Source organism: Dryobates pubescens, chromosome 16, assembly GCF_014839835.1.
Source record: "Dryobates pubescens isolate bDryPub1 chromosome 16, bDryPub1.pri, whole genome shotgun sequence".
NCBI lineage: Eukaryota > Metazoa > Chordata > Aves > Piciformes > Picidae > Dryobates > Dryobates pubescens.
In genome coordinates this window covers 11,260,520-11,284,698 of record NC_071627.1, presented here as the reverse complement: position 1 = coordinate 11,284,698, position 24,179 = coordinate 11,260,520, and the positions used below count along the sequence as shown (strand labels likewise).

The following is a 24,179-nucleotide window of genomic DNA, read 5'->3' as shown; positions in this document are numbered from 1 at the left end:
AATATCTGCATTATATTAAAAATTATACGTGCTGAAAGGTTTTCATCAGATGCCAATGCAGCCATTTCTTTCCTTCAAGATTAGTCATGCTAGCACAAGGAATGCCAATGTAACCTAATTTAGGGTTAATGATACTACTATTTTGCTCATGAAAACATGGTCACCTCTCATATGGGGGGGCAGAAGGAAAATGTTTTCCAAAGCAAGTGTAACGGGCATGCTGTAAAGCCCAAATAATGTACTTTATGTTTAGTGGAATGTACTACAGACCTTTCCTTAGAAGTAACTCTGGGTAATTTGTCCAGATGGTGCCAGGGTATTCAATAGGTTAAGCTCTGGATCCTATTTTTCTAAATGATGCTGTATTAATTGTGCAATGTTAGTTAAAAATGTCTGTAGACCTTTTGTACACTTCTGTGTTCCCTGAATTCTTAGGGTTAATTGCACATTTGAAAATACATTAAAACCAATTTTGCACAGAACAATTTTGTCTGAAGAACTAAGTCTTTTTGGTTAAAATAGTCTCTGTTTAGAATAGAGCATGCTATGTAACACAGTTTAATAGATCAAAATTGTGAAGGACTGACAGTTTTAACAAACATTTCCATGTTACATTCAGTCATTATGGAAATGACAGGCACAAAAAAAATCATTATTTTAAAGGCTTTTCAGAAGAACAGCCCTTATAAGGAATTTTTACTGGAAAAAAAAATTATGCCTTCAGTGAAGCAGAAAAGCTCTTCAATATTATTTTGTGGGTATAACAAAAATAAGAATGAAATGATTACATCAGAATATGTAATTCTCTTACACTCGTGTACTGCTTATGCCAGTGTGCCAACAGCATTCCTGTTTTGCATTACTCTCTATAATCAATATAATGAAGGATTTATTAGTGTGTGACTGTTTCTTGTGCGTTAAAGTAACATTTTAAGATTGCTGTACTCTGTGGTGTAATAATGAGCAACACCAGCAGGCAGAACACAAACAAAGCCAAGTTTTTCTGTGGTGAATTGAATTTGTTATTCTCTGAAAGTAAAATTTTTTACTTTCTTTTTCTAAACGAGCACCAAAAAAACCTCATTTAAAAATGTCTGATTTTGATTTTGCATTAATAATTATTGTGATGCTTTCAATATATTTTCCAATGATACAGACTATCCAATTTAAACAAACTAGAGCATTTTGGTTTACCACAGAGCACCAATAAATCCTGGGCCTCAATAAAACTATGCAAAACCAGAAATACTCTGCTTAGTTTAAGAAAGTCCAACCAAAGAACAAAGCTTTAAGTCATTCCTGTGACCCAAACAACCACTGATGCTTCCTAAAATCTGAAATATACTGATTTAAATGATTAGAGGTTTTATATTTTAACATCTGATCTCGATGAATTCAGAACTGTAGACTATTTTTGTTCCTTAATCTACCAGTCAAAATTAGCCTTCGTTTTACATATTCCTCAGTTGTCTTTCAGTTCTCAGACAGTGAAGTATGGATTATCCAAATATGGATATGAAATCCTCTTTTTAACATGGGCACACACAGCAGTAGGTAAACATTCAAGCTAACAAGGCCAGCAGACCCTCAGCTCCCAGTGCTGCTTTGTAAGAACATTCACTTGTCTTTCAGCCTGCCCTCCATTCAGTCTTTCCAAATTCATCCCCTTCAATACATCTGTTTTCCTTGAAAGAAAATATGAATCACAGTGCTGCTAAGGCAATGACCTTCAGAAAAGTTGCTCCTAGGGTTCTCAAATTCACTACTTCAGTATAAAAAGCAGAGTTTTTTGAGTCAGCAGTAGTAGCAACAAACAGCCAACTTCTAAAATAGATATTTAAGATCCAAACAGAAGGCTTAGCTGAAACAGACAGAACTCCCTGTCTTCTTGGAGAGCCTCTAACTACCATGAACAAAAAAAGCATGCAGTAATTTAACAGAAAATAAAGAAAAAGTATGGCAAAAGTAAATTATTCCTACAAAAGAATAAGCATCATAGTTTCACAACAAAACCACTAAATGCAAAATGTTACTGTCCCTGGTCTCCTCCACAGCAGTCACACATAACACTCTTTCTACATAAATCTTTAAAGACAACACTAGAGCAAAAGGCAGTTTGTCACATTAAAAGGTAACAGTGGGAAAGTGACAGTCACGATATGCATGAGCCTCAGCAGGAAGGAAAGGCTGTGAGATGCTGTATGCTTTGTTTATATTTAACATAGAAATCTGTGAGCCAGAAATGTGCCCTTGTGGCCAAGAAGGCTAGCGGTATGCTGGGGTGTATTAGAAGGGCTGTGGTTACTAGGTCAAGACAGGTTCTCCTCCCCCTCTACTCTACCCTTTTGAAGTCTGGTGAGGTCACATCTGGAATACTGTGTCCAGCTCTGAGCCCCTCAGTTTGAGAAGGACCTCAGGGGATTGCTTGAAAGAGTCCAGTGCAGAGCCTCAAAGACGATGAAGGGAGTGGAACATACCCCTTACGAGGAAAGGCTGAGGAAGCCCACCTCTTTAGCCTGGAGAAGCGGGGACAGAGATGTGAAATGGCAAGAGTCAGGAGGGCTGAGCCAGGCTCTTCTCAATGATGTCCAATGATAGGACAAGGGGCAATGGGTGCAATCTGAAGTACAGAAGGTTCCACATGAACATAAGAAAAAACTTTTTCACTGTGACATCTCCTTCCCTGGAGACATTCAAAACCTGCCTGGATGTGCCCCTGTGTGATCTACTCTAGGTGATCCTGCAGGTGGCTTGGACTCTAGCTTTCAAAGTCTCTTCCAACCTCTATCATCTTGTGGTTCTGTGATTCTGTATATTCCAGCAACACAAAATTACCTAAAATATAATAGCTTTGTAAAACATAATTGGAGAATGTAAGCTATGTGAAAATGTGACAAATAAGCACTGCTTTTTGTTTTGTTGTTTAGCATATTTTAAATATTTCAGGAATTATTAATTTATATAGGAAATTTCAAAGTTACCAGATGCACACTATGCAATTTATGACATCAGGACTGGAAAAGGAAGAGCAACAGAAATTGGTAGATTGTTATAAGATAATAGTATTTGCTATAAAGATGTCTCCAATTTAGAAAATTACAGTGTAATGCCTAAAACCATCTCGCAGAGTATGAAATAAAAGTTAGAAATACATACAAGCATGCACTTAAACAAAATTTTTTAAAACCTCATAAAAATCATAAACCAATGACAAGAAGAGAAAAAGAAAATACAAAAACCAATCCAACAAACCCAGACCCACAGCTACTTGACAGCACTCGCATATGAAATATTGTAGGCTTCTTTGAAAGACTTATTTAAATGACAACTACAGTCTACTATTTATAAAGCATTGCGTGGAACATGGCATATTCCAAAATGACTGCATTTGAAATTGCTGTTCTAAAGAATCAGTCTAACTTTCTCTGAAAATTCAAAATATGTGAATAAAATACTGATTCTCTCTCTCGGTTCCTGTAGGGCTTTTTATGGTTTTGTGCGCTGTAGCTATCTCCAAAAAGCCGCAATACTTTGCAATTCCGGTAGCTTAGCCATGAAACACCTTCCTAATGAAATGCATTATTCAATGGATGTTTTGTAAATTTCTAGGTTTTTTTAAATGTGATGCTATCTTTGGCAATAAAATGAGATCTTTTCCTTAGGTTCCAGCAGTCACTTAATAACAAACAGCATTTAGATTACAAAGGAAGTAAACAATTGTTCTTTGGAAAAGGAAAATGAATGGGAAATTAATAAATCGGTCTTTCATGGAATCATTCTGCAGCTTTTCTAGGCAGAGAAAGCATTTCAATTTGCATATTGAATAAAAAAGCTAAATCTTTTAGCTAGATCATGGTTGAATATATCTTATTCTCCAACCACAGCAGCTCTACAAGATGCCTTCTGTGATTATCATTTCCCCAGAGAGTATTGGGTTTTGCTCTAGTATGCTATCTAGAGTAGCTTTGGTTAACAGAGCACACGCCTTTCAAAGTCTGCATCTGTGTATCTTACATAAATATTATCTAAAACTTTTCTGTAGCATTACTATACTCTTTTCATCATACTAAACTGACACTGTGAACAAAATGAAGTTTGGAGCACCAAAGGAAAGTTTTTAAATGTATACAGTAGATTTGTAATATTTACCCAACCAAGCCAATACTGAAAACAAGTATTGCTGTATTCCAAGTGCTTCTATATATGTTATTCTATAATGACTGCAGCAGGAATTCTCTGCATCACAAAGTCCTCTATAAGTCTGTGGTCCATAAACTGTTTAAGGTAAAGCCTGAATGGCCAGTTTCTGACAATAAACAAGTCCTTCGATTACATGTTTAGAAGCACTCCCACAACTACAGAGTCAAGGCTCTTTTTTTTCCTTCTTTTTTTTTTCCCTTTTTTTTAATAGTGAAAACAGCCAAGCAGCTGTTGAAGCCCTCAACTGCCAGAACATCACAATGAAAGCAAGAGTGGCATTTAAGTAAGTCATCTCTGCACTACTTGCAGAGAGCCAAATTACATTTCCATCACTGACACCTTCTCCTGAAGGGATTATGCCCTTCTTAGCCTGACTCTTTCCAGTAATTACAGAAACAAAGCTCACAGCATGCTGTTACCAGCCAAGCACAACCTTTCCTTAGATTCAACTGGCACTGAAGCAAGAGAAGATAAAGGCAACTGCAACACAAAATCCTTTTAACTCCTTCTCTGCCAACAAACTAGAAGATGGTGAAAAGGAGACCAGATTATCCTTGCCAGAACACAAAACCACTCAGGTAAATGAAATCCAATGCTCAGTCAGGTACGAGACATTTAAACTTGCAAGGAGTGACAGGGTTTGTACATTGTGTTTATTGCTTTCATTAGTATAGCATGGCACTAGCATTGGCAGCAAAACCCTTTCACTACTCAGAAACACAGATTTAAGAACATCTAGTAACCTATTCTCCAGGAAGTCAGTAACAGATGTAGTCCAATTTGAAATGTCACTCAAATCCATGTAACATCAGCTATGCAGTTTGACTGCACCTATTCTCTGTGCCCCACCTGTACTCGCAGACATCCTCATACCTCCAGTATCTGTGGCCCATTTTAAGCATTCTGCAGAAGGCTCCATTTGCTGACTGCTTAATTTTTAAAGATGAAGCATTTAGACTTTTAAGCAAGCCTGGCCCTCTCAAGAAGTTTTAAAGTGAACCTGAAAATTAACTGAGAGAACTCAAGGTAGTACAAGGACCGTGCAATGACCTTGATTTGCTAGTTCTTTCAGAATGTAAAATAATTATTTGACCATCATAAAGAATTTCTTCACATCACATGTAAAAGACCAACCTGTTAAGAGATCTAACCTCAGCTCTAGAAAACTAGTTTATTGGAATTCTGCTTTGAAAAAACCTTTTTAATGCTCAATGGCCAGATAAGCAGAGGTGCTTATGCACATCATTAGCATTCAGACAATCACATTTCAAAATTCACACTGAATTTGATCATTTTCAGTAGAAACAGCTGAACAAGTAGATGAGAGGGGGGAAAAAACAACCAAACAACAAAACAAACAGATTTTCCAAGCCATTGAATGTAACGAGCTTGTTTCCTAATGATAAGGATCTTCTTTGCAGGATTACTAGTTTCATTTTGCCGATTCATTTATTGGTTATGTTACTCAGAAATACTCCTTACCACGTCCATCATGCTCATACAATGCTTTCTTTGCAAGTACAGACAATGTTTGCAAAGGCTGCAGAGGACTGAAAAGTTCACTGGGTCCCCATTCCAAAACTCTTGCTGTTCTGACTATGCACACACAGCATAAGGTTACATGCACAATAACAACAGACTGGGGTTCTGGTGAACAGTTAATGCTATGATTTCTGAACCTTGCAGATCTACCACCAGAGAATCTAAAGAATCCACTTGCAAGTATCTCCTCTGAAGACCTCAATCATTAGGAGACTAATCGTTAGGAAACACACATTCCAACTGGCAGTGATCTGAAATTGTTATTTTGGTTTTCCAACAGAAAGGAACAAGGAAGCAAAGTACATTTTAAAAGACACGTAGCGTACCTCTTGGGGCCAAGACAATCAAGTAAATGATGCTCAGGATTTTGCAGAATCTTGTAAATCCCTAAAGACTAACAATTAACATACATCTTATCTTGAGCACAGATTCTGAAGGGCAAGTTCCACAACTCCTACAGAAACAACTGGCTTGCTTTCTCACAAATAGCCTTAATTAAGAGGAAGGTCCTTAAACCTGAATACACTACAGGATCTGTCCTTGAACATAACTCTTCAAACAAGAAATCAACACAAAAATCAGGTGAGTGCTCTATCCCCAGATATTTTCCCTCTGCACATAGGGCACCTCCAGAAACAGAAGCAAGAATGGCAGCTTTTCCACAGCAACTTTAACCCACCAAACATCAAAGCATGGGGGGAAAAAGGGGGAAAGAGTATCCAGCAATTGCTTACATTAGCTTTTTTTTTTTTTTTTACCTTTAAATTTGACACAGACATTTTCACTTCAGACTAGTAGAAACATTATTTTGAATGTGTTAAAGTGTGCCCTTTTTGTGGGTTTGTGAGACATTCTTCATTTAGCAAACAGCAATTAAGTTTAAATTTAGTGTTGCATCTTTTAAAGGATGCACGAATCTCACAGTATTCAACCACACTTCAAAAACATTCCGGCAGTACAGATGAACTCAGGGTGGGGGGAGGGGGGAAAGTAAAGCTGTAGACCTATTACTTCAAATCTAAAACAAGGCCATGAACAAGGACCCCACAAGTACTCTATTTGCATTTTTTGTCAGGATAACTATAAAATTACTTTCAAAGCATTAAAAATACATTAAAATCTTACTCACGATTAAGGCATCATCTCTTCCCATTGTAATAACAGTTCTGTTCACTGTGCGTAGTAACTGCACCATTATCTCTTGAATATGGTGGTAAGTTGATGCCTGTAAACAAACAAAAAACCTCTAACAAATAGTTTTGGTATTAAATCTCTATCTCTCGTAAAAGAAAGAAAAAAACCCAATTATTTCCATTTTGGCAATTCAAGTTGTATAATATAACCCTCCTATTGAAAGAGCAGCACTAATTCTTCCTCACTATCCTCCCTACTTCCAGCAGTTTCAGTGGATTACACATTTCAAGTGGCACCATCCAGCCCTACCAAACAACTGTTTCTTACTTCAATTACTCACTTCACATGCCTCACTCAAGGGACTCATGTTTTCCCAGTAACTAAACAACCTAAAGACTAATAGCAACACCCTCACTAAATTCCTTAGAAATTATCTTGCTGAAGCCTTAAGAGCTGCCATAATTTAGGCAGATGCTTTACAAATTTCTTTACAATTCTAAAATGCTTCCGGACCTGTTTGCTAATACACACAAGAGCTTAAAATGCAGCTGCTGCCAAGTAGGCTTCATGCACAGAACAGGAAGCTTATACACCTCACTTCCACTTGTAGCCTCAACTAAGACTTTATTTCTAAGAGAAAGTTTACCACTATATTTCATTGTGTAAGCACTACAAATAAAAACTTGTTCTGACACAGTAAATATTAGACGACAAAGTATATGTCAGATTGAAGTCAGCTTATGAAGGGCTGTCAGACTGCACACATCAAATCTGTAAAGGGGGAATAGGGAAGTGTTTTTAATTAAAACAGAAACAAAAAGATTTCACCATGACCTTCCTCAATGCCTTACTTGCAGTTCTGAGATATGACAGGTGCTGAAAGCACACAGACTCAAGCTATGAAGCTAATTTTAGACATGATTCAGTCAAAACAGTGTCATCTGTGGTCAAAAAGTTGTTCGCTGTAGAGACAATTTAACATCTCACCCAGATGCCTAACAAAGTCTGTCTATTCATAAAAATGGTAGTCCTTAAAGTCCTTAAGATAAGCCAGTGTTCTTTATGTACTTGCTGCCTGCAGAACCCAGCAGCTAGACAGCAGTTGAAGAGTGTTTGAACACAGGATCTGGTGATTCACATGTTCCCACTCACCAAACAATGTAGAGCAGAGCTTGCAATATTGCAGTACCTTTTTCTTTAACAAACACATTCTTCAAAAATTCTGTAACAACTTCAAAGATCACCTCACAATATAGATTTGGAACATGCAAAACAATGAACAACTACTGCTGGTTTTCTCTGTTCCTTATGTGTATTCTAATTCTGGTGATTTTTGCAGCATAAATCTGATGCAAAAATATCAAAGTTAAGTTCACAAATATTTTTAAACACTAATCCAAACCCAGATTTCTCTATTGAGATGGAAAAACAGAAGAAATATGGACAAGGTACTGGTGCTTTAAAGATGGAATTAAGCTTGCAATTAATATTGAAAGTGAGTCTGCCACTGAAACCTGAATGGTTTTTTTTGTCCTCCAGCAGGTGAATTCATCCGTTTTCTTAGAAAGATGTTGAGATAGAGGAAGTGAATTGTTCAATAGCAAATTACATTAATCATAAGGTTCAAGTGCAACTCCATAAAAAATAAATTGGTTAATTACCAAAACATTTCTATCTGGATAAAGACCAGCAAAACATTATTATGATAGTAGTCTGGCCAGATAGTGAGCCTTTTCTGTTTGCCTCTACAAGCATGGAATGCAATGCATTCCCCACTGCAAGTCAAAATCGTATGTCCTTGAAACAAGACACTTTAGCTGAAAAGTAAACACCCAAGCTGCACTCAAGAGAAATCTGCACTGCCTCTAAAAGACAAACTACTGTCTGATGCTTTAGATAGTGATGTATTGAAGGTGTTTCACTCCTTCAGGTAAGTCTTCTCAAAGGCAGATTGTTAGCTCTAAAGCAGAATCAGTGTTTAGCACAGTTTAAAAAATGAAACCATGACCCACAGATTCTCTGTCAAGAAAAAAAGTACTACCAGCAATAATCACACATTTGTTCCTGCAATTAAAAAAAAATAATCTTATATTTAATTATATGTATCTTAATACATCCTACATTTATCTTAATATATTTTAATATCCATCTTACACCTATCAGCTATTGTCAGAAGGCATGCCAGGGTATGTGTTTTCCTCAACAGAAGCATATAGTTATTTTGTTGATGTTTCAACTGTTCTACAATGTTTCTTATTCCTCCAAAATAGTCACTGCATGCTGACACCGCTACTGGATTTAAACCTTTTCCAAGGGACTTCTCTCCTTATGCTAGAGATTCACCAGTGTCTATTGCAAATACAATCTAGATAACTACTACCCGAGCATCTCACGGAGTGTCTTCAGTTTAGAGGTTATCTTCCTTCAGTGAAGCTACTGATGAAGTGTCACTTGTTTTAAACAAATACAAATGGGTTTGCTTTTCTTTAAATGCATGTGTTCTAAATTCTCAGCAAATTTCTGGACATGACGGCTTACATGATGCCCAAAATGCCATTGTTTGTCATAACACAAAAAGGGTTGCCTGGCTACCTCCTTCAGTGAGAATAAATGCACAGAAAGCTTTACATGCTTTCAAACAACATCCTTCAATAAAATTTACATCATTTTATTTGGATCATTAAAAGATTAAAGTCCAAACCTCTGAAGAGTGCTATCACCCATTAAAACCCTGGTCTCCAGCTGTGTTTAAACATACACATCACATTGACTAGAGGCAAAAAAAAAAAGCCAAGCCAAACAACAACAAAAACAATGACAAAGCACCAACAAACCAGAACAATAAAAAAAGCCCTGTTTTTAAACATATCATTCTCCTCAATGATAAAACACGTTTTAAGTACAGCTAAGCATTTGCCTGCTATCAAGGGAGAACATTTAAATGGGGGGGAGGGAAAAAAGAGCTTTTCAAAAGCTCTCAGCAGCATCACACTAACCAAGTAGTTTTCAACTAAAATGTTCCCAAATGAAATCTAAAGTATTTGATTTTCTTTTCTTAAGTCCTTGAGGCATATGTAAATCAATGCATTCACAGAACGTTCCAAACCCAGCAGTTACAAATCAGTCAAACATGGGATTTATTGAAACAAGCGTTGGCTTTTCTTCAATCATCTTTGCATTTCATGAGCCCTTATTTCTAGAGACATTTCTATAGGAGATGTAGCAGTTCAGATATAGGTCATCATTGATTCCTCAAGTGTTATGGTTATAATAATATTGAGGAATTAAAAATAAATAAATAGACTCTACCTACACATCAATTATTCCCCACCCCCACCCCAAGATGTAAAGCCAAAAGTAATTCCAAAAATGAACAACAGTATTTATTAGCAGGAATTCTACTTAGTCATTTTGCTTCAACAGTTACATTTATAATAGGAATAAGACACAGGTTGAAAGGGGTGCTTTTCTTTAGAAAGAGTAAGAAATAAATAAAATGGGATGCCTTTTCAGAAAAAAAAAAAAAACACACTATTTCCAAATGTTTCTTCTGATTAGTACAGCTCATTGAGTTTCTGCAGCATTGTGAATATATCAGTCCCTGTTCCTGAAAACTGGGCAAGCTGGAATCCACAAGATAGCCTTCAGACTGCATGGGGCTACACATCTGCACACCCAGAAACGAGGATTCAGGTTCTGCATACAGGAATATTCTCACTCATGCAAACATGAGCTACAAACTCATATTTCCAGTGGATGTTAACAAGTGTTGGACATGTCAGCTGCTGTTACTATGTACAGCAACTGCCAAGTTTGAAAATAATTGATGTGGTGCTTGGGCATAAAGTATTAATCCATCTTACTTTATGACTGTGTTTCACATTTTAAGGTATACAGTGAAGAAACTGACTTACTTTACACTACAGCCCTATAAATATAATGTCACTTTTTGCCATCGTCGTTCTCAAAACAATGCATGTGACAGACATATGAGGACTCTAGAGCTGCAGCCAGCACTGCAAGTGAGGTCTTAGCAGAGCAGAGGGACAGAATCCACTCTCTCCACCTGCTGTCCATGTGGCTGGGGATGCAGCTCAGGACATGGTTGGTCTGGGCTGCGAGTGCATGTTGCTGGTGCATGTCCATCTTTTCACCTGCCAGCACCCCGAAGTCCTTCAAGTCCAAAGGGCTGCTCTCCAGTCTTTCATCCACCAGCCTATGTTGATACCAGGGACTGCCCAGACCCAGCACAGGACCTTGTAGTGGCCTTGATGCATGTCATAAGGTTCACACAGGCTCACTTAAGCTCCTCCAGATCCCCCTCTGGCATGTCAACTGCACCACTCAGCTTGGTGTCATAATAATCTAATTTCATTATGTATTCCATTGAACTTCACCAGACAAAATTAAAAGTGCCTAAACCTCTGTCAGGAAAAAATCCACAGTAGCCTCACTGCTTTTAATAATACCATGGTGATTTACTGCAGCTATTTAAAGAATATAAAATGGAGAAATAAAAAAAAGATAGCATAGATTTCAGTATTTTTCCTTTCATACCTCAGCTGCCTTTTAACTTAAGTTTATGAAAAATAGGAGAAAAGTTCAGTTTGGTACTGAATTGTATTAAATATTTATATGAGATTCATCAACATCAATATTTTACTGCCTAATAAGCTCAGGCATACTACAGACTTCAGCCATCTACATAATCATCAGTACTTACAGGGTCTTGACAGCTCAGAACCTCCAGGATGCTATTGAGTAATTCAACACAGTACTTCTTCTCTTGGATCTGGAGCTGCTGATCATCTTTCTGTTCTAGTAATTCCTTCAGCTCCTTTGTTATCACAGGAAGCAGAATGTCCCTGCATTCTGAAACAAAACAAATTATCTTAAGAACAAACATAAATCAAATATTACTTACCAATAAACCCCTTACCAAAGAATAAAACACAATATGCTTTAACAACCTCAGTCCCTTCCAATGTGGAATTGTTCATTTGCCAACAGGCCTCAGGGATGTTCTTAAACCTCTGTCATATTTTCTTAACTTAGCAGTATTTCTCATGCAAAAAAAACACAACTTCCTGATGAAAACTGTTTGCTTCTGTTAAATTCTGAACATTGTTTAGATTTGTCCCAAACACTTACTGACACATTACTCACTCTACATACAAAGCACTTGGAAATAAGCTATGTTTAAGTAGTGACAGGATTTTAATGTAAGAAAAATGCTATGCTTAAATTACTCTTTCTGAAAGTAAAGGCACAAACAGCAACAGAGTTGTCATAAGAACATAATTTTGAAACATACCTTCTATGAGCACAGAAAAGAATGCAGACAAGGAAAAGACTCAACTGAAATGCCTGTTGAGCCTATGAGATCAAGAGCGATGCATACATTCATCCTTCTTTAAACTGAATAGCAAGTTACATTTCAATCCTACACGTACATTGACTTTTTAAGTCAGAGGTGCTTGTAGAAAAAGGCTGAAGGAACAAAATAGAATTTTGAAGTCACTTCAGGGAAGTTGCTATCGAGGAATAAAAAATACAGAAGATTTTTTTCCCCTCATTTAATTGATACAGGCCACTGAGTGACTTAAGTCATAACCTTACAGTGCTATGTAATTGAAGAGGGTACAACACAGCATTGTGAATAATACTGAGCAGATGCTTCAATGATTTGTTATATCTATGAAAATAAACTGGGAAGAATACTCACTGATCACCAAGCACAGAGTGAGATGTGGTGAAACTGTATTAAGTGTGATTTAAAATAAGCCAGGGGCTCAGAACACCTCCAAAATAAGAGTGCTTATACCAGAAGACAGGAGGGTAAGAAAGAAAGAGAGGAAAAAAGTGGGAAATAGATTATAAATTCCTGCATTTTGCATATGAAGCTGCAGAAGCTACCCATGCAGATTAATCTTGTTTCAAGTAGTATCTCCAAGCCATATAAATCTAAAGGGCAACATAATTTCATGCCTCAGAAAGTGCCTCTACTCTTGGTAATAATAAAAATAAATAAAGAAATAGAAATTTAAAAAGCTATTTATCTGATTTGCTATAACTCCTGGTCCAAGCTGCAAGAGAAATTATACTCAATGACTAAATTACAAATTCACTGGTAAAAGAGCAATTGAAGAACACATATTGACACAAGACCTGTTCAAAGAGTGGCATAAAAAGGAATTTCACACAGCTTGCTGTTCATTTTGTGTCCAATTCTGCACACAGACAAGCTTCCTGCACTTAATGCAGACCAGAAACTATCCCTTTCAATCAGAAACCAAATTGCTGCACTTACAAAGCACCCAACCGAGCATAGGCACCCTAACACTCCTGAAGCACTTCAAACGTCAGCAGTCCTGATAGATTCACAGTCACCAGCTGTATTTGTGAAGCATTACAGAGTTTTCTGAAATTGAGGTATAATCTGGTAAGTGGAAAATTCTTTTTTCATTTACTAATAAGTTCTAGTAACTAATTATGCAAACATGATAGCATCTTACAAGCCATTGAAAACTTTTCCTAGTAGAATGCAAAAAGCTCACTGTTGTCTATAACTCATTTAAAAAGCACACACTGTATCTTGGTGCAAGAAATAAGTTTTGACATAATTCTTCTGCACACAGCCATTCCATACTTCTTCAGCACAAGGAAAGCAGGGCTTCCTGCATAAACACAATTTTCCTATTGTATTGAGAGAGCAACTGAGACAGAAATTACAACTGCTTTCCTCCAATTTTAAGAGCTAATTACTCTGCAAGCTTCATTACTCCCAGCTGTACTTTGCATTATAAATTAAAATTGGATCCATATTTGATACATACTGAATCATTAAAAGATCTTAACACAAGCAGCTGATCAATTTTGTGCAGGGCATTTTCAGATGTCAACGATGTTGAAGTGGCAAGATACACAGAAATTCAGAGGTCGTTGAACTAGCCTAAGCTACATTAGCTCCTTTTAAAAACAAAACTCCCAGAAAAAACCAAACCTGCTACTGTCATTAACAGAAACATGGTTCAATATATTTTTACAAGCAAATTGTATACTTTCATGTTAATTATTTTGCTTTAGATTAAGGTTATACACCTGTATTTTTGACTGGCTGCCAGACAAGCTTGGTAGCTAAGGACTTGGGAGTGCTGGGTGACAACCATATGAACAGAAGCCAGGAGTGTGCCCAGGTGCCCAAGGCAGCCAAGAGCATCCTGGCCTGTATCAGCAATAGTGTGGCCAGCAGGGGTCATGCCCCTCTACTGAATACTAGGGTTTGGGCCACTCATTACAAGAAAGACATTGTGGTGCTGGAGCATGTCTAGTGAAAGGCAAAGAAGCTAGCAAAGGATGTAGAGCACAAGTTCTCTTGAAGAGTGGCTGAATGAATTGGAGTTGTTTAGCCTGGATAAAAGGAGGCCCATAGGAGACCTTCTTGCTCTCTGAAGTTCCCTGAAAAGAGGTTGGAGTAAGGTAGAAGTCCTTCTCTTCTCCCAAGTAATAAGAGACAGGACTAGAACAAAGAGCTTTAAGAGCTACCAATTCCTGAAATAGTCTTCCCAAGGGAACTGTGGAGTCACCATTACTGGAGGTGCTTAAAAGAATCAGTTATGTGCCACTTCGGGACAGGTTTTAGTGGTGGACCTGGCAGTGTTAGGTTTGTGGTGGGCTCTTTTCCAACCTAAATGATTCTGTAATTCTATGGTGAAGCAATCCACACACATCTCCCCACCCTGAGAAAGCTCAAGATGCAGAGGGGGGAGTGCAGATGCTTATACAAACACTATCTGCTTTTTTGCTTGATGAATGATATGATAACACTGACAAAGAGAGATACATTCTTTCTTTATGTCCAAACCCATGAAAAACCAATTGTCCTGTTTGGTTTTTTTCCTGGAAGCCAGACAAAAAACCCAAACAAATAAAATATGCGCTGCCCCAACTGTATTTGAACACATAAAACATCAACAGTTTGAGCATCTTGCATTTATTTCTTCAAGGTCTGTTCTAACATATTTATCAATCCCAAATGCCAAAACACTTCTCAGGGAGAAGTTCGCTGCTTACAGATTCCTGAATAAGGACCAGAAGATTCATTCTTGTAAAAGATTAAGGAGTTACATGGTTTTGGTTTGGAGGTTGGATGGGGTTTTTTTAATCCCTCTACTCACCTTATTCATTTTCAAAAGATACCTAATAATTTCTTCTACATCAGGTAAGGAAAAATCAAACTCTAAGTTATTAATGCAATAATGTCATTAAAGAAGACATTTGGGTCTCCTTCAGCAAAAATCACAGACGGGCTTCATTCCTGACTGCCTCATATATGCAGCCAAAATGGTAATAAAGCTTTAACACCACTATTGTCTCCCTTAGGAAACACTACTCTTGATTCCCTAGCATGCCTGTAGTCATATCCATCTGTTAGCATGGCTACATGCCCGCTTAAAAACTGGCATGCCAATTAAATAAGGACATAGGTATCATCTGAATACAGATTTAGAACAAAGCCTTAAAAGTAAAAGCACTGAATAACATTCTTTCAGTGAGGACAGACTTCCAGTGGCAGTTAGTGCTCAATAAAGCACCATGCTCCTTCACACAGGACATCTGCTCACAACTGCAGGCGTCTTTCTATTAAAGTTCTTCCTTCTTCATTATTTGCCATTTAGCTCTTTGTCAGGAGCCTGAAGGTCAGGAATTTTATATTGTATGCATTTTATATTGCTAAACCTAAATTCAAATTTCACAGTTTAGCTAAGAGTCTCAAAAAAGGAAAGGTACAAGAAGTCACCTTCAGATTCTGATAGCACTGTGAGACGCACACACTGTTACTTTCCTGGACTCTAGTAACACAGGAAGGAGAAACACAATGGTTGATCCTGTGAAGCCAGCACACAACGCTGTTGCTGACCGTTCAAAGCAAGTGTCAGCAGATAAGTTTAGAGAGAGAACAGATGCAGCATTAACGGTCACACCACACCACTGCAACCAAGCATTACATTGCAGGATGCATCCACTTCCAAAATTCAAGGAGTATCTAAGTTTCTCCATGCCTCATGGAAGCTGAGTGATGCTATGTATTCAAAGGCAGCCAGGGCAGTATCAACCCCTGTAAAAGCTGTAGCCAAAACATCAATTCAGTGCCTTTTTCAGCTTGCAGTCATTGCAATCTGCCAGCCTGCCACAAATGCTTGTCAGCACATCCTCTCTGGCAGGCTTAATATTTTGCATAGTGTTTCAACAGTGGAATATTGATGAATTCCAACTTGCATGTTTCCACATTTAATTTAAATGGCACAAAATGTTGATTAAATAACACCTTCCTATCAACTCCTGTAACCTCTCTTTGTGCTCTCTTTTCTACTTGAAGTACTTGTAAACAGTAGTGTTCACACATACACCTATTAGTTCATTGTTAAAACCAGTTCACTTCATTTAGATTTTCCTTCACATATCAAGATTTTTTAAAAAATACAACTAAAAACATCTGCCATAATGGGTCAAGTCTGATAAGAATTTACCAGTAGCAGTTTTGAGCATGTCATCTCCATAAAGAGGAGTAATGGCTTTAATCTACACATGATCATCACAAATATATGCAGATCAATACTTAAAATATGGATGTGCCAACCTTATCCATATATCAAAGTACTGAAGGAACAGAACTGGCAAAACATGCATACAGGATTTGAGGTGATGCTTAGAGGTAATGTACTCCTGAAGACACTACTGCATATTACAAAAGGAGGAAGGAAAAAGAACACCCTACTCTTATTGAAAAGATACCATAGTATAACCTATATATAACACACAAAATATTCGCAGCACAGGACCAATCTACTGACAGTTCTCCCCAGCTGCATCTCAAAAATTTAATATACATTTCTTTCTGTAATACTTACTAAGGAATAAATCTCAGATTTGACTTACATCTCTGCCCTTCTACATCACCAATACATGAACTATCAGTACTTTTCAAGCAGTCAAGGGAAGGAATCAGAGTATTTCACAGGTAAAACTGAGCAACATACACATGTGTTTAAGTACCTATCCCAGTTCAACAGCAGTACAACAGAAAGTTCTTCAGTTAGGAAAAAAAAAAATTGCTATAATCTCAGTATTTCTTCCAGCATCTGGCAAATTAACCCCTACTGCTAACATATGTCTCCTGCTGTTGTTCTTCCAAAACCAGTATGTGGTCTGCATATGCTGAACATGCAGTAGCTATGTCTAAAGACACAGTGAGCAGAGGACCTGGATTTCAAGCCAAGATATTGAAACTCTATTCCCACCCCTGCCAGTAGCCATCTGTGTGACCTACTTAGATTTTAGATTCTTTGCAGTAGATCTCACAGTGTTCTGCTATAGTCCAAACTCCTAATCGGATGTGGACTTTTGAGAATACCATGTCAAAAGCAGCAGTGTCAATAGATTTTACTATATGTTCAAGTATTTTACATTCATTCCATGTCAGTAATTAAGAAAACCCAACAAAACACCAAACAAACAAACAATTCTCTCAAACCTAATTGTTTCACAAATTTCAGCATGTCACTAAATACTCCTTGCTCACCCCAGAACAAAAATATAGTTCCAATACTATAAGCTCAGAAACACTCCAATAACAATTGCATGCAATTTGTAAACAACTATGTCTCAATTTGGTGATCTCAAAAATAGAGACATGGTCAAGGAATTTTGGAAATAGGTTTCCTACAAAGCAGCAATGCATCAGAAGTAGTTTTACACAACAATGAAGCAATTCTAAGAAAACTTTTCTTTTATATGTCCAGTAGAGAATTTCACAAGAGAGAGAGCATAATCCATTATATTTCACTGTACAAAGGGAAAGCTATATGACAGGAGACAGTTTCTTACATCTTGAATGAGATCTGAAATCCCATTAGGGGTGCTTATACAGGACAAGATGATTATTTCCCTCTGATATTTTAAAATATTGAGTGATCTTAAAGGCAAGTGTCAAAAATAAAGATTTTTTATCTTCTGAACAAAAGGGACATGCATCATATTGTCTGAAGACGAAACAGGATAAAAGTCTGTGCATGTGCTCATGCATCCTGTTAGAATGTTCCTAAGCTTGATGGTGAAAGTGTGCAGACAGTTGAAAGCCTACAGTCAGTAACCCAAAGACCTGAACCACCATTAACCCCTTTAAGTTGTATTATAGCTAGTGAGTAAGAACAAGTAATTGATGCCGCAACAACAAAATCTATCAATGCACTTTAAAGGCTTGTGAAAGTGCTGCAGCACTGTGGGGCTTCTGAAGATCAATTCCAGCAGCAGACAGTGGGCCTGTGCATCCTGTCTGACAAAAGCACTTTAGTCCCTGACAGTCTACAGTGAAAACTTTGGAATGCCTGGGAATGCATACCAATAAATTCAGCTTAACCTGAAAGTTAACTTTCAGCTTCAGGTTCATGCATAACTTATTTAATAAAAACGAATTTCAATGGATTTCAATGGGAGGAGTTTGGGGTTTTTTGTTTGTTTGTTTTTTAAAATACATTTCCAAGTTTTCACAAATGTCCTTCCTTAGAAAATGCTTTGGACATCAACAGGGATAGGAAAAGAAATGCCAATGTATGAAATCGAATTAAATAATAAAGACAACACCACTGGGAATGGAAGTAAATTAATTGAACTGGAACTGTAATGAACTACATGGAAAGAGACTAAATACTAAAGCCCGAGGGAAAAATGGGTAAACTGAAACACAGACAAATTAATAGCCTTTAGGTTTCATTGTAATTAGCAATGTAGTTAAATACATTCCATATTCGTGGCAGAAAATCCCACTACCTGTTGTAGATAAATGTGAACTTTAAGTAATGATCCTGTTGGCAATCTTACCTTCATTATCACGCTACATCCTTCTTTGTGATACCGTACAGATGCTTGAGTTCTTGTAAATTACCTTCCACCTCATTGCTTGGAGTAATGAATCAGGAATTGTCTACACCCTACATACAGAGTTGGTTCTCCACCCAATTAATTTTAGAATCAATTGTATTTAATGTAGAACAAAAAAGCATTTTGGAATTTGCTATTTTAAACCACAGTAATGAACAAGAAAAAGGACCTGCTTGCTATTTACAGTAGCTCAGTACAGATTTATTTATTTTACTACTACAATATCATTCTTTTCAGGTTCATCATTGTATGCACTTCAATATGTTGTGGACTTTCCTCTGTGGTAATTACAACTTGAAGGTCAAAGCCGAGTAATACAAAAACAAAAAAAATGAAAATAATCTTTAAATATCAGATGGTTATAAAATGCTCTGTGATTATCCCAGGGTTGATTTTCTGCCTTTAGCAGCATAGGGGCAGATTGGGTGAAAGGAAAGTCCTAATATCACCCAAAAGAGAAACTCTGTTAATAAATGCCCTAACAGATACTGGGGTAGCACCACTGAGGCAACAGTAACACTGTCTGTTGGCCATACTTGAAAGAGTCTATTTGAGATTGGCGGGATTTCACTGAGGATGGTTAAAAGGTATGCCTGCTCCCCTCCCTGACCTCTCCAGAGGAATAAAAATAAGGGAAATTGTCAGGTACATGTAAATTTTCCTATCTAGAAAGAAACAGGTTTATTCTGTCACTTCATCAAAACACTGAAGTACAAAATCTTTAAATGAATATTGCCTAGTCAGCAAGAATATTCTCTAGTTAGCAACATCATAAGTTATGATATTGATTAAACAGTATGTAAAATGGGCATGCTTATAATTTTCAAACTATATTGACTTGATTTCTCTATTTTGGACAATTATTAGTTCAGAGGACTGTCTCTTGTTTAAAACTAATTAAGCAAACAAAGAACACCCCCTGCCTGCCAATTTTCCCAACATCAAAAAAGCAACAGCACCTAAGCATTATTATATAATTATATAACAAGTACTGCATTTAAAACTTTCTAAAGCAGACTTTGCATGTGTAATCACAGTATCACAGTATAACTAAGGTTGGAAGAGACCTCGAGGATCATCAAGTCCAACCTGTCACCACAGACCTCATGACTAGACCATGGCAACAAGTGCCACGTCCAGTCTCCTCTTGAACACCTCCCTGGACAGCCCATTCCAATGGCTAACAACTCTCTCCATGAAGAACTTTCTCCTCACCTCAAGCCTAAACTTCCCCCGGAGCAGCTTGAGACTGTGTCCCCTTGTTCTGGTGCTGGTTGCCTGGGAGAAGAGACCAACCCCTTAATGGCTACAACCACCTTTCAGGTAGTTGTAGAGGGCTATGAGGTCACCCCTGAGCCTCCTCTTCTCCAGGCTAAACAATCCCAGCTCCCTCAGCCTCTCCTCATAGGGCTTGTGCTCATCATAAGCATTTACACAAGCTATTTATTTCTACATATTATCAAATGCATACACTTTAACTGTCAATTACTAGGGCAAGTGTGGATCACAATGACCTATTCAGATAAACCATTTGTACTTCATCCTGTATAAGTATTACATGCTTCCTCTCAGCTACTTTGTTTTGCTGTCCTGCGTTTCATGTTAGCACAAAATAGCACAAAGAGTTCTTGGACATAATTTATCTTTTTGATTTAGAAATCTAAGGCTAAATAAATCCACTATCTGCCTGGGAAAAAAATGTAAATGTAGTGATTATCTAGTCACCAGTATACTAAAAAGGCCATTTGTTGTTTTCATAAAATAGCCTCAGTGTTATAAATCCTCTTAGGAATGTTTCTTATTGTCACCTTAAAAATACAGAAATAGGAAACACATACCCTTTTTATAATTCACAACACATTCTGAGGTAGACATTTCCCATGATATACCAGCTATATATTCCAGCACATCAGCTAAGCCACATTTACAAGCAAGAAGCAATCTATTATCATCATTTATCTGCAGGCAGTAAAAGCTTTACAGAGTATTTTGCATTAACAGATCATAGCCAAAGCAAAGGCCTGTTAAACATGTGAAAGAAGCACCACACTAAGCAGACTATAATGGTATCTTCCTTGGAATCTAAAAATCCACCCTTTTTCTCCTCCGGGTCATACATAGATATGGAAGAAATGAGCTGTGGGATGTACACTAAAAGGAGTAAGATGTAAGTCAATAGAACTGTGATGCACAGAGGTTATTTTACTTGTGCTATGTACTTCATGCTCAACTATTTTCCTTCTGGACCTTTATTAGAGCTTTATTCCACATTATACAAGCATGGAATCTGCCGTCTGACAAACACACCTGATACTGACCCAATAACAATCAAGAAAAACTTATCAAGCCATTGTTATTCCACAACCATGCTTGCCCTTATCCTGTCTTCAAGAATTCTGAGACAGAACATTAAAAATTTGAAATTTTCTTCCAGAAAACCAGCATTTGACTGGCAACTAACACACCACATGAAAAGCATAAAAATTAGCAAAGAGCTCATTAAAACAAGTAATATCCTTACTACTATTAGAACGTAGAATGTCCCAGCTACTTTGAGTCTAACTGTTCTTGAAGACAGCAAAGCAGTGGGCTTACCAGAGATGAATCAACAGTTTCATAATAAAGACATTTCAATGCTACTTTGCACTCCTGAGTGGAGAAATACATCAGATTCTGATGAAGGTCAAGGCATGTCACAATTTGTAAAAATGGAGATGCTGCATTACAGCTGAGCTACACTACAGCACAATTGGAACTTTTTGCTTTTGCCCAGGCAAAAGCCTTACGTACTATATGTTGTGTTCACAAGGTAATTTCCCTGTTTCACCACAGAGCTTACAAATGGGTTTAAAGGATATGTATATAGCTCTATCCATCTAACCGTTGTGTTATAGGAAAACTATACAAAACTGTTCCTCTGAGGCCCACCTGTTCTTTGCTCTAGGCTCGCAATCCTACTTAGGAAAATAGCTGTCTTGAAAGAGGACAATCTTCTCCAGAAGTCAGACTTCTGGCATTCACAGTCCCTCCGTATTAGTTTTACTCAATTTCAAAAATGAATTGTACAAAACATAAGTCAGTCAGCATTTTCACACCTATTTATTTTAAGCCTTCAAGGTATTCCATATTTACCTTGCTTTTTAAAGAGGTTGCTGCGTACGATTTCCTTCATGGACTGCACTTTCTGCTTCTGTAGTTTCACTGGTGGAATGCAAGTGTAAAATTCATACAGTAGTTGGCTGCATGTAAGAGAAAATTCTGTACAGATTAATTCATTTTGCATTGAGAAAGAAAGAGCAAAATATCATAAATTTCTAATCATTTAAGACTTTATTTACCATATCACAGAAACTGACAAAAGATCATGAGCAGGTTAGAGAGAAAACTTTCAAGAGAAACAAGATGAGGCCAAGCTAGAATTTGACTATGTTTACAAATCTTTATTGCTTTGCTTTGTTTTCAGTGGAATAAAGATATATTTGTGTGTGGTGGGGGCAATTCATCTTTGTCTGATGAGTGAAGACAGGTACTTATTTCAAACTGCTACAATCAGACGTGGTTTTCTGAAACAGGGCTTGTTCAAGTTGAGGGCGGGGGATGGGGAAGGGGGGTAGAAAAAAAATAAACAGATTGTTCCCTCTGCTCAATTTATTTACCAAGTTACTGCTTAAGTATTCTGTCATTATGCAAGTGGAATGAGAACTCTCTGTTAAAAATGTATGCCCAGAGCTTCACCACTGTCTTCATCAGTACCAACTGGCATAGCTTTGTTGACTTAAATTGATCAAGAAGAAATAACTGTTAATGGCAGTGATACACTATGTGATACAAGCAATAAGTGGTCAAAAGCAGCTCACCTCAGTAACTTGGCATCAAAGACCATTTCAACATCATGAAGAACTGATGGGATGTACTTCAAAGCAGCAACCTGAATGATACATAAACTGCATTACTTTTCTGTGTTTCTCTGCATACACACCACATAAACAATACAGAGCACAACACTGAAACACATGCACACAAAAATAATGTGTGGACATTTCAGACTGAAATTTTAAATCACATTTGCCTACTAATTTCACCACAGAGCACTAATCACAAAAAGGGCTCTTATACTGAGGACATGACAAGGAACTTAAGTACCATAGTACCAAATGCATCGTATTTTCTCTGTAGACCACTGCAAGGGCTGAGATCATGTTTGCAGATCATATTCTCTTTGTAGGCAACTCAGACTGTCATTATGCTAATATGTAAACCAAGCACTGATCAAAGTGGGGGTCTTTGATCACACTTTATGTCAATTCTATTCCAGAATGTGCCATGCAGGTGACTGAAATCAGGACAACAATCATCTGTCTACTCCGAAGCTACGCTTTCTGGAATAGCCTAAATGAAGTGTCTTCTCCCTAATCAACCATTTATAGCTAAGCTATCTGATAGTTTATCTTAACAGATTTCTGAGGTATATTTTGACAGTGTAGTGGAATAAACAACATTTAAAGATGAAAAGGGTACAAAAAAAGGCACATGACTATTGTTTCATGGACAACAAAGGCTCAAAACCATCACTAACTTATGGCTAACATTTTTAAAGGCTTAGGCTTTAGATATTTAAAGCTGCCTACAATGAGTTTTACATTCAAAAAATTACCTGTGACAGCTATAATAAATACCAAGCAAAACCAGACTACATGGTTTTAAAAGTATTTTGGTAAAGTGATGCATAATTCATCAAAAAGGAAAACCTGGCCACAATGATAAAGGTTTGAAACAGAACATCAGTCTTCTCCTTCTCTTCCATCCTCTTATTTCAGTAGGCTGCCTACCCAGTTACTGTGAAAGACATCTGATAAAGGATGGAACCTTCAAGCAGTGCACCACTGACACTTGCTCTGTTGCCCTCTCTGCCTTCCTACATATTCCCCATTCTGCACTTGTATAGGGAGGATAATGGGAAGGCCATAGCTACCATTCCTCTGCAGACCTGTGGTACCAACTGAAGTACAATAACAAGTATCTCCCCTGCATTCTTTTGAACTCACAAGTTTCATTTGCAATTATAGCTACCAATGATGCACAATGGACACAGATGAGCACTGCCCTTAATGAAGTCATAAAAATCTCCTAGTAAGCAGTACATGTGCTGCATTCTTCAGACCTTAGAGAATTTTTTTTAAACAGGATACAGACAAACCCACAGCACTGCAGAAAATTATTTCTTACCTATACAATGTACTGCCAGATTTATTTTAACCTTTACTCTTGACCAAGCTTATTTTCTCGTGGCCCTCTTCTGCAACATTACATTATACATATTCACGGAATTCAGGTACCCATGAGATTTAAAGAACATTCAAAGT

At 37.4% G+C, this 24,179-nt stretch overlaps 1 protein-coding gene across 1 annotated transcript in view; it reads right to left on the bottom strand.

The window, feature by feature from the left end:
* Positions 1 to 24,179, bottom strand: part of DOCK2 (dedicator of cytokinesis 2) — a 170,075-nt gene that overhangs the window by 109,680 nt on the left and 36,216 nt on the right. Inside the window, exons 24-27 of the mRNA XM_009899183.2 lie at positions 22,674 to 22,744; positions 21,949 to 22,055; positions 11,600 to 11,748; positions 6,872 to 6,967 (exon numbers count right to left, since the gene is read on the bottom strand). Coding sequence (XP_009897485.2) covers positions 6,872 to 6,967; positions 11,600 to 11,748; positions 21,949 to 22,055; positions 22,674 to 22,744 — 423 coding nt within the window. The remainder of the gene's footprint in view (positions 1 to 6,871; positions 6,968 to 11,599; positions 11,749 to 21,948; positions 22,056 to 22,673; positions 22,745 to 24,179) is intronic.